Source organism: Salarias fasciatus, chromosome 23, assembly GCF_902148845.1.
Source record: "Salarias fasciatus chromosome 23, fSalaFa1.1, whole genome shotgun sequence".
NCBI classification, from domain to species: domain Eukaryota; kingdom Metazoa; phylum Chordata; class Actinopteri; order Blenniiformes; family Blenniidae; genus Salarias; species Salarias fasciatus.
The window spans coordinates 16,074,957-16,085,856 of NC_043766.1; the positions used below are offsets into that span (position 1 = coordinate 16,074,957).

At 40.2% G+C, this 10,900-nt stretch overlaps 1 protein-coding gene across 1 annotated transcript; it reads left to right on the plus strand.

Annotated features, from left to right (window-relative positions):
• Window positions 1-325: 325 nt before the first annotated feature.
• On the plus strand, window positions 326-9,578 carry LOC115382041 (vitellogenin-1-like). Its single transcript, XM_030083683.1, has 34 exons — window positions 326-370; window positions 1,053-1,067; window positions 1,179-1,327; window positions 1,424-1,675; window positions 1,760-1,924; window positions 2,020-2,168; window positions 2,257-2,401; window positions 2,486-2,637; window positions 2,719-2,884; window positions 3,051-3,176; window positions 3,291-3,497; window positions 3,576-3,787; window positions 3,870-3,967; window positions 4,065-4,189; window positions 4,306-4,407; window positions 4,514-4,704; window positions 4,782-4,888; window positions 5,086-5,179; window positions 5,279-5,464; window positions 5,559-5,685; window positions 5,767-5,971; window positions 6,050-6,215; window positions 6,261-6,630; window positions 6,845-6,925; window positions 7,016-7,222; window positions 7,319-7,461; window positions 7,545-7,674; window positions 7,761-7,881; window positions 7,966-8,146; window positions 8,237-8,331; window positions 8,582-8,676; window positions 8,779-8,944; window positions 9,120-9,281; window positions 9,403-9,578. Exons 1-34 carry the CDS (start codon window positions 331-333, stop codon window positions 9,501-9,503), a joined length of 5,031 nt encoding a protein of 1,676 aa, XP_029939543.1. The 5' UTR covers window positions 326-330; the 3' UTR covers window positions 9,504-9,578.
• The last annotated feature ends 1,322 nt before the right edge of the window (window positions 9,579-10,900 follow it).

Below are 10,900 nucleotides of genomic sequence, written 5' to 3' on the forward strand. Positions count from 1 at the left end.
AAACCAAAATTTAGCGCATCAAACTCATCAAACGTTTTATGAAATAAAGTAGGCATTTTGAATCAGGACACTTAAGCTTGACTTGGCATATGTGAATAGTACAAGGTCAGGCTCCCCTAACTTTGCTTCTGTGATACAAAAGCTGTCTAAACCAAACTGAAATTTGTTTGAAGTTCAAAGATTAATACATCATCTATCCGATCAAGGGCACCAATCAAACAGGCTGGAGTTCATGTCATACTTTCATGACATCAAGGTTGGGTTTTGTCAGCACAAAATTTCCCTTTAAAAGGCCAACTGTGACCACTGACCAGCACAACCCCATCAGCCATGAGAGCGGTTGTGCTTACCCTGTTTCTGGCCTTCGTGGGTGAGTATGGGAGGATTTTTCTGGAAGTGCTTTAACTGTACAATGCAAAAGTAGTTTCATAAGTATTTGAGACAAATACTGTGAGGCTTGTTGTTGGATGTACTTAAGTTATATTTCAGCTTGAAGAGTCAGTGTTGTAGTAACCAGCCTCTTACTTGCTCTGTACAGTGTGTTTTAACCTGTTGTAGGGTATTTGCCTTTTCTATGTATATTCAAGTACAGTCAAGAACTACATATTTAGTTAGCCGAGTTGAGTCAACACGATAAATCCTTATACGTTAAAGTGTTGTTTAGTTTGAAAAGACCTCAAATGTTTTTGGAAATGTGCTCATTCATGAGCCTAAAATTGACAACAACAGAAAAAAAAGGTGATGGGTTGTGAAAAAACCTAATCTTTGCTATTCAGTCTAATGTATGCCATTTCAGTTTATTTTCAGTTTATTGCTAACACAAGTATTCGATTGATTTCCATTTTTTTCTGAAATGACAGTTTGCCAAAATAATACAGTAATTTTCATTTGTGCCTCATGGCCAAATGCAAAGTGCCGTGTTTAATTTATTGAAGAAAAAAATGTCCACTTAAAGCATGTCTGTCAGTATTAGTGTTTATTCCCCCCTTTGCCTACAAACTGTATATTGACTTTTGAAGTAATCACTAACTTGTTGATTATTTCTATTTCAGCTGGTGAACGCTTAAGTAAGTTTAACAGTTTATTGTATACATTTCTTTATTATGAAAATTTTATTGCTGCTCAAGTTAGTTTAAATTTGCTCTTCTAAAATGTGATGTGTTACGTGATTTTTGCAGCTCCACATTTCAATCCTAATGAAATTTACGAGTACAAGTATGAGACCTCGCTCTTGAGTGGTCTGCCAGAGAAAGGTCTGGCCAGAGCTGGCCTGAAACTCAGAGGCAAGGTTCTCATCAGTGCTGCGAATGAAATGTACATGCTGAAGGTAGGTGAAATAAAAAATTGTAGAAATTTACAGTTGGAGTGATGAGCATATGCTCAATGGAAAGTGTAAATGACCAAGCATGTTTTATCTCTTTAGCTTGAAGATGCTGAGATCTTAGAGTACAGTGGTAACTGGCCCAACAGCTCTTACAAGAGGGCAGAGAAACTGACTTCCGCTCTGGCAAAAGAACTCATCTTTCCCATCAAGTTTGCTTACAAGGGTGGCAATGTGAAAAACATATCTGTCCCTGAAGGCATGTCAAACTTCACCACAAACATCTTCAGGGGCATTCTGAATGTCATTATTCTCGACATCAAGAAGACACAGAGTGTCTACGAGATGCAGGAGGTTTGTCAAGTACCTTATAGTGCTAATTACAACTCCACAGCTGGAGGAGAAGTCCCTTTATAAAATAGATTCTTTGCTCAACAGGCTGGAACTCAGGGTGTGTGCAAGACTCTCTATACCCTCAGTGAACATGGTGAAAACCCAGACATGATCCATCTGTCAAAGACCAGGGATATGACTCAGTGTCAGAAGAGTGTCTATCAGTCTATGGGCTTGGCGTACACTGAGAAATGTGAGAAGTGCCAGGAGGTAGGTTTGAAATCGCATACAGATTGATAGACATATCTTTATACTGTCAGAGTATACTTCTACAATAACTAGCAACTAAAAATTTGTCTTCACAGTTTTCTAAAAACCTGAGAAGTGCAGCAATATACAGTTACATCTTGAACCGCCAGCAAGATCATGTGCAGATCATGAATGTGTCTGTCACTGAGGTGATCCAGTTTTCACCATTCAGTGAGGCTAAAGGAGAAGCTCAGATGGAGACTAGGTATGACGACAGATACTTTGACTTTAAAATTTACCCTAGTTATCTTCAGTGAAATAGAATTTAACTTTTTTTTCACATTGCTTTATAGGCAATTCCTGAGTTTCCTCAAAACTCAGAAAGGTCAGATTACATCCCAGGCTAAATATCTTCCCACTGGACTTGCGTATAAGTTCTCCAATGAATCTCTTCAAGCGCCTCTTCAGCTTATCAAGACTGACAACCTAGAAAGACAGGTATGGTTTTAAAGAGCTGTGAATATATGAATGAATGGATAAATGTTCCTACCATATTAATGGTCATCTACTTTGTCCTTTTAGATCAATTCCACTCTGGAACACCTGGCTGCCTTCAATATGGAAGAAGTCCATGAGGATGCCCCTTTGAAGTTTTTGGAACTGGTTCAGCTACTTCGTTTTATCAGCAATGAAACCCTAGATATGATCTGGCAGCAACAATACAGCAATGCAAGGTGCCTGTTCAATATGAATAAGGGAATTATGTTTAAAGAAAGCATCAGTACTGTTTCAATTGTTCCATTTTGATTTTTCAGCCACAGACCGTGGATCTTGGATGCTATCCCTGCCATTGGTAATGACAATTCTCTGAGATTCATCAAGGAAAAGATGCATGATCTGGAAACTACTGAAATTATTCAGGCTTTGATGGCATCAATTCAAATGGTGACAGCAACCAAACAAACCATCAAGCAGGTTGAGGTGAGTAACTCCAAAGAAATTATAGTTTGCAAGTAATTAACAAAGTAATTATGTAACGTATATCTATCACAGATAAAATCACGATGTGCTGCAGGGTAAAAGACTTACATATGGTTACAACAGAAGAGTCATGAACTGTTTCACATGTTTGTTATGCTGTTTCCAGGAACTGGCAGCTCGGGAAAGAATCCAGAAGAACCCAGTTCTGCGTGAGATCGTGTACCTTGGCTATGGAACAATGGTTTACAAATACATTGCTCAGAATGCTGATCACCCTCAAGAGCTGATCACAGTAAAAATACTTTTTTTTAAATGTTGCTTCAAGATCACTTGCATATAATGTCTCTTAATGTGAGAGATGCACGATAATAATAAATGCTGGTGTTTTGGTTTCTTTTTTTTACAGCCCATTTTGGATCGTCTTAACAGTGCTCAAGGGCAAGAGAAGGTCCTGTATTTTAAGGCTTTGGGAAATGCTGGTCATCCTGGTAGCCTGAAAGCAATTGAAAAGTCTCTGCTCAACCAAGACAGTTTGGCTGCACCTCAGCCAATCCAAGTTCATGCTGAAGCCATCATGGCTTTGAGAAACATTGCTAGGAGGGATCCCAAAAGGGTAAATTCTCAGCATTATTTAATTTCACAATTTTTTTCTGAGAACTCCAGATTGAATTTGCTTTCTCTTCTGATTTAGGTTCAGCATCTGGCTTTGCAGCTGTACAAGGACACACGTCTTCACCCAGAGCTTCGTTCACTTGCATGTGTTGTGCTGTTTGAGGCAAGGCCTCAGATTAGTTTGATATTGTCCATTGCTGCAAGTGTGCAAACAGAAAAGAACCTGCAGGTAGCCAGCTTCACTTACTCTCACATGAAGTCTTTGACCAGAAATACCATCCATGCCTCAGTGTAAGAGCTCCTCTCAAGTTCCACATTATTCTAATCAATTCTTCATGCACATTTACTCAGTATGTCTTTCTTTTCATTGCAGTGCTGCTGCTTGTAATATTGCCATCAAAATCCTGGGCCCAAAACTGGAGAGACTGTGCTTCCGTTACAGCAGAGTCACATATGTGGACAGCTATAACAGTAAGGCAAATGCAGTGTTGTTGAAGGCAAAAATGCATCAAGTATAATGTATATTATAGTTACTGCTAATAATGGGGTCTTGTGAACTCTTTGTCAGGCAACCTCATGCTTGGTGCTGCTGCCAGTGCCTTCTACTTCAATGATGTTGCCTCACTACTGCCAAGATCAGTGGTGGCAAAGACCAGTGCCTACTTTTCTGGAGTTTCTGCTGATGTTTTGGAGGTTTATTTTATTTATTTTTTTAACTTAGATACTAAATGAGCAGTCTTGAATAGTCATGACTATTAAATATTCAATAACTAATGTGAAGATTTTCATTTTAACATTATTTTTCCCAGGTCGGAGTAAGAAATGAGGGACTGCAAGAATATCTGATGAAAAACCCTGAACTTCTTGAAAATACTGACAGGATCACCAAGATGAAGCGTGCCATCAAAGCTGTAAGCAGCAGATCACTACCTCCCTTCCTAATTGACAAAATATGTTTCCAGGATGAAATGCAGCAGGGTATTGATCGGCTGTGTTGTGTGTTTGCTCTATCCACAGCTCTCTTACTTGAGATCACAGCCCACAAGCCAGCCATTGGCCTCCATTTATTTCAAGCTCTTTGGACAAGAAATAGCCTTTGCTAACTTTGACAAATACTCGATTGATATGGTATGGGTGTGGTTCAAAGGACTTGTCATCAACAACAGCAGTTTAATCAAGATTTTGCAAGATAATAGTTTTTACTATATATTTCTCCTTTACAGATTGCCAAACTTGCTGTTCAACGATGGAAAGAAATTTTCAATCCATGGTCCTGCCACTATACAAAGTCTCTCCTGGCCACCGAAGTGCGACGCATCCTGCCTTCAGCAGCTGGTTTTCCACTGGAGTTCAGCCTGTACACTGCTGCTGTGGCTACTGCAAATATTAACGGTGACAACAGCATTTTAGCTTGATTAATCTCACATCCATGTCAACTCTCAACTGCTTGCTGTATTTTAGTTTAGCTTAGTTTAGCTTAGTTTAGTTTAAGCATGCTTGCTTTAAAAGAATTCCCTGTCTTCTGATTGTATGGCTAAAATGTGGCAAGCATTGCAATGCAAAACTTGATCATGTGTTTGTTTCCACAGTCAGTCTCACCGCAAATCCAGCGCTGCCAAAAGATTTCCAACTTCCTCACCTGCTGATGACTAAGTTACAATTGGACACTAAAATCAAACCTAGGTAGGTCAAATATCAAGCCCAAAATTTGATGAACACACACAAAAACAAAAATGTTTCACAAAAAAAAACTTGTAAATATTGTTTGTTTTTTTTTCCTAGTGTTGCCTTGAACTCATTTGTTGTGATGGGGGTGAACTCTGAGAAACTCCAGGCTTCCCTTGTGTTAAGAGCTAAGTTCAACTCTACTGTGCCAGCCCATGTCAAAGCCAGACTTGACTACAATGATGGCAACTTTGCGATTGAAGCTCTTCCTGTTAATGTGCCTGAAAACATTGCAGAAGTGCGGTAAGTCTACAATTGCTTTTCCATACAATCGTGAAATATCACATCTAAACATTACAAAGCTATAGACCTCTACATTTATGTTACTACCCAACAGAGTTGAGACTTTTGCTGTGGTGAGAAATATCGAGGACGCTGGTTCTGAAAGAGTCACTCCTATAATCGACACTCAAGTTTTGAGAAATGGTTTGAGAGACACTTCTTCTTCTCGTGCTTCTAGTGAGGTCAGTTTATTTTTCTTATATGAATATAACTGTGTAGACATTTGCTCAGAAGAAATAAAAATGTTGTTTCTTCCCTTGTAGTCAAAATCCTCAGAAATACTTCCGCAATACTACTACACTGCCAAGTCCTCCATGAGAGTCTCTGAATCTAACAAGAGGTACTGTCAGTGCGGTGCTGGGCTGAAGGCCTGCATCAAAATGAAAGCAGAAAGGGCTCTTCTCAACAAAGAAAAGATCCTGAATGCACTGGTTGGAAGATACTTTGCTGCCCTTTCCTTCAGACAAAGTAAGCAGTGTGCAAATATTTGCGCAATTTTAAGAAGACCAGATTGATTATAAATTGCAATAATTTGAATTGTTTCAGCTGACGGTGATGTTCAGAAACTGGAAATGGAACTTCAGTTGGGACCAAAGGCTGTGGAGAAGATTATTACAAGGATTAACCTGGATGGAGATAGTGATCCAAAACCAGTGTTGTCGAAGCTCAAGAAAATCCTGCTTCCTTCAAATCGCACCTCTTCCTCCTCTCAGTCCAGTAGCTCTAGTTCACTTTCTCGAACCAGCTCTAAATCAAGATCCAGCAGTAGCAGCAGCAGCAAAGTCAGTAGCAGTAGCAGCAACAGCAACAGCAGCAGCAGCAGCAGCAGCAGTAGCAGCAGTAGGAGTAAAAGCAGCAGCAGCAGCGTCAGTAGCAGCAGCAGCAGCAACAGCAGCAGAAAGAGAAGCAGAAGCAGCAGCAGCAGCAGCAGCAGCAGCAGCAGCAGCAGCAGCGTCAGTAGCAGCGGCAGTAGCAGCAGCAGCAGGAACAGCAGCAGGAAGAGGAGAGGTAAAGCTCCCAGATTTGTCACAAGGTCTTCCAAGTCCAGCTCTGCCTCAAGCATTGCATCTCTGTTCAGTGGTAGTTCAAGTTCAAGTTCTTCTCGTGCCAGTGTCCATGTCTCAAGGGTAAGTAGTTTTTTTCTCACAAAAATATTTCTTTATTCAACAGGCCAGTGTACAGGCTAACTAAAGCATTTCTTTTCAGCAGCAGAATGCTCAGCCAAAATTCCGTAAGAACCATCAAAAGAGGGTATGCCTTTGTTGTGTTTCAACCTTGATCAGACATTCTAAACTCTGAGTTTTTGTGGTAGTATTGAACTCACAAGTGTTGCTCTTGCAGGCTCGCTATCCTCAAGTTAACTCTGCAGTCTCCTCTAAAGGCAGTAGTAGTGACTCCAGCTTTGAGGCTGTGCACAAACAGGTAAAATGTGACAGTAGTGTCTTGAATCTTCCAGCCAGTTATTAGTTTTTGCCATGTTCTCCCGCAAATTAACACTTATTGTCTCCACAGAACAATTTGCTTGTCCGTGACCGTGCTCCCTTCCTTACCGCGACCTTCCGTGTCGTTAGAACTGACAAAAGAATGCAAGGACATCAAATCACTGTCTACTTGGCCAGTGACGCTGCTAGCCTTAAGATTGTTGTTGCTGCCTTGGCTGCTGATAACAACTGGAGACTCTATGCCGATGGTGTTGTGTTAAGCCAGCACAAAGCCGCAGTAAGACACTGTCTTGTTCATTTCTCAGTCCTTAGATTAAGCATACTAGGAAAAAAAACTAGCAATAATGTTATTAATTGTTTTGTTTCTTAAAAGGCAAGAATCACCTGGGGATCATATGGAAGGCAGTATGATGTCATGATTACAGCTGAATCTGGTTCCATTGAATTAAACCCTGCAGCTCGCCTCAGAGTGTCCTGGAGATCACTTCCTTCTGCTGTTGAAAGATACACCAAAATGTATGCCACTTCATAGACACTGTTTGAACACTGCACCGTACAATCTATATATATTTGTATAATATTTGAAAATTGTGTCACAGGGGCATGGAATACGTTCCTGTTAAAATGCTGCGTGATTTGATGCGAGTCACTGATAAAAGTGCCACCAAGAAGTTCACCTTTGCAATGGTTGCAACATCCGAAACGACTGTTGACCTAATTTGGAAAGCCGTAAGATTAGACAAGCTCTTTACTCACAGAATGACATCATAAATCTTCCTGTTTTTGATAATAATAGATAATCATTCTGTCTACAGAGGACAACCTACAAGATGAGTCTGAATCTGCCCATCACTGTGCCACTTCACAACAATGCCTCTTTTACCGACGACCTCACAGTGGGAAACCTTCACAACATGCTTACCAGGGTTGGCGCAGGTAATGGCTCACATCGCTCATTTTATACAGCGACTGCAAGTTTTACGCAATGACTGAAATTAAAATGCATCTTTTTCTCAACAGCTAAATGCCAAATTAAAGGAAACTTATTGAAAACATTCAACAATGCTAGCATCACCACCATAGAACCTGTCAACTGCAACCAGCTTTTGGCAAAGGACTGCACTGAGGAGTCTAAATTCTTGGTTTTTATGAAGACCAGTCCTGAGGGATACAGGGGCATCAATATTAAAGTGGCTGATATGTAAGAAGTCACTAAAGACAACATAGAAACTCTTTAACTGTGCCAAAAATTTTGTAAACTTGCCTAACATTTGCATTTGTCCACTTTCAGAGATATTGACATCAACCAGAGACGTAAAGACATCGTGTTGGCAGTCAACGGAAACCGAATTCCACTGAGCAACCTTCCATACCAACATCCCATAGGTTTATATTGAATGTCTTGATCTTGTTCAATTATTTTTATTTTGTAAAATATAAAAAATGTAAATCTTTTTTATTTATTTATGCTGACTTCAGCTGAAGCACCCATACGTCATAGCTTATTTTCTGTCTCTGTAACAGTCACAATAGTCTTGAAATCACAGTCATCCAATCCTGCATGAATATTTAAGGATTCTGATGACAGTTTGTTTAACTCCAGCTAGGCAAATAATGAGTTCTTTCTTTGTTTCAGATCTGGTCAGAATCGAGAAAAGGGGTGATGGTGTTGTCGTGTCTGCATCCAGACATGGTCTCAGCGAAGTCTACTTTTCCGAGGACATGATTGAGGTGAAGGCAATGCTCACCATGATTCTCATGGCGTTGACTACGAGGCTTCAATTCAAGTGTGATTTGACAATTTGTGGTATTCTATGCTAAATTGCAATGCAGGTTAGAGTTGCTGACTTCATGAGAGGAAGCATCTGTGGAGTGTGTGGGAAGGCTAATGGGGAAGTCAGACAGGAGTTTCGCTCTTCCAATGGACGTTTGAGCAGCAATGGTGTCAGCTATGCTCATTCCTGGACTCTGCCTGCTGAGAGCTGCCACGACAACAGTGGTGAGTTTCAAAATTTGTTGGTAGCAATGGGTTTTTTTTTTTTAATGAATACACTTTATTTCCCAGCTAACAGATATGACTGTATTGTGACTGCATTTAACAGAAGGAGGTCTTGAAAGGAAGGGAGAGTACAGTGATTCCTTCAGCAACTAATTCATCCACATTGTTTTCTTAGAGTGCCGTCTGAGGCACGAATCTGTGCAACTTCAGAGGCAGGTGATCCTGAATGGCAAAGATTCCCAGTGCTTCTCTGTTGAGCCAGTGCTGCGGTGCTTGCCTGGCTGCTACCCAGTGAGGACCACCCCTGTCACTGTTGGGTTCTACTGTGCATCTCCTGGTGAGTCTCACAAATGATTAAAAAATAGGCATAATGTTGGTTCAGGTTAAAAAACTTGTGAAAAAAAAAAGTTGAGTGAAAAAAATAGCTTCTGATGCCTCTGCTCTCTTCACTTCTGCAGGTTCTATCCTGAGTACGAGCAGGATCTATGAGAGCAATGTGGACCTGACAGAGGAAACAGAGGCTCACCTGGCCTGCAGTTGCAATGCTCAGTGTGCCTAAAAATGTTTCCTGTCAATCACTTACATCATGTGTATGTTTCAAATCTAATCTTCAATAAACTGCATCCCAAAACCCATTTGTTGAACATGTTATTATTTAAATGGGCATGATTTGAGTTGTCAGTGTGCAACAATTTCAAAGGGAAAATGCTTTCTGAACCAACAATTCATGTTAGCTCTGAGTATGCAACACTATACAAGTACCAAAAAACAAAAGAGGAATACATTAAAAATTAATTCTCCTGTCACCTTCACAGATCTGAACACATATGGTCATCACTTCACAATAACACCAGAGAAGTTTTAAAAAAGAAAGAACTTAAAAAAATAATTTTAGAAAAAAATATTTAAAAAAAAATATGTAGTCACTCAAATAAATTATTCATCCAACCTTTTTCTTCTTTAAAAGATTAAATGAATAGATTAAAATACCTCTGCACGACTGTAACAAAATCACTCACTGAATCTTTTGCAAAATACTTCGCACCAGTACGCTGTGAATTCGACTTAGCTAGGTGGTGCACTATCCCTTCATCACAACTGGGTCATATCGATCTGATCAAAATCTCAATATTTCCATATTTTCTTTATTTCTTTGAACATGCTCCAGTACCGGAGTGATGATGGCCTATTGGCGGAGCATCTGCCTCATAACCGGGCTGTTGTGGGTTCACATCCTGGCCGGGTCGTACCAAAGACCTTAAAAATGTTACATACTGCCTTCTAGTCATGTGCTCGGCAAATATAGAACAGGGTAGGGGGTCGAACACACAGAGCTACCAGAGGTCTAACCCCCTCCACTGTAGCTTTCACTACTCACAGTAGTAGCTGTGTGGCCTGGGGTTATGAAACGAAGATAGGCGCCACCTAATGCACTTGTGCATAGGGAGACTTTGACTTTGACTTTTTTTGATGCTCCAGTGTTCATCTGCAAATCTTTTTTTCTGTACTGGAATCAAAAACTCCAATTGGCGCAGTAAACAAGCTTGTATAAAAATGATCAACTCCCCAACATCAAAAATCACTCGGGAGGTTTGGTCTTGATAGAACTTGGCAATACAACTGGGCAAGTAACTTCAACACAATCATTTTCTGGAATGCTCCTAATTACACCCTATGGACGTGCAAGGAACTAGCTTCCTCACGTGTTATATTATGGTCAGCGATGTGCTCACAGCTACCTCCATCAACAAGCAAAGTAACACAGAATCCAACTGGTTCTCAGACCTTGAAAATTTGGTGTCATTTTGGGAGAAACTGGGCCTTCACTCTCAATCAAAACAATCCATACTTTATTGAGACCTTTCATTTCTTCTATCCTGTTCTGAGTCAGTCTTTAAATCTTTTTCAAATAAGGTTCTGCTCATCCTTGATGATCTACGTATATACTGATGGTAT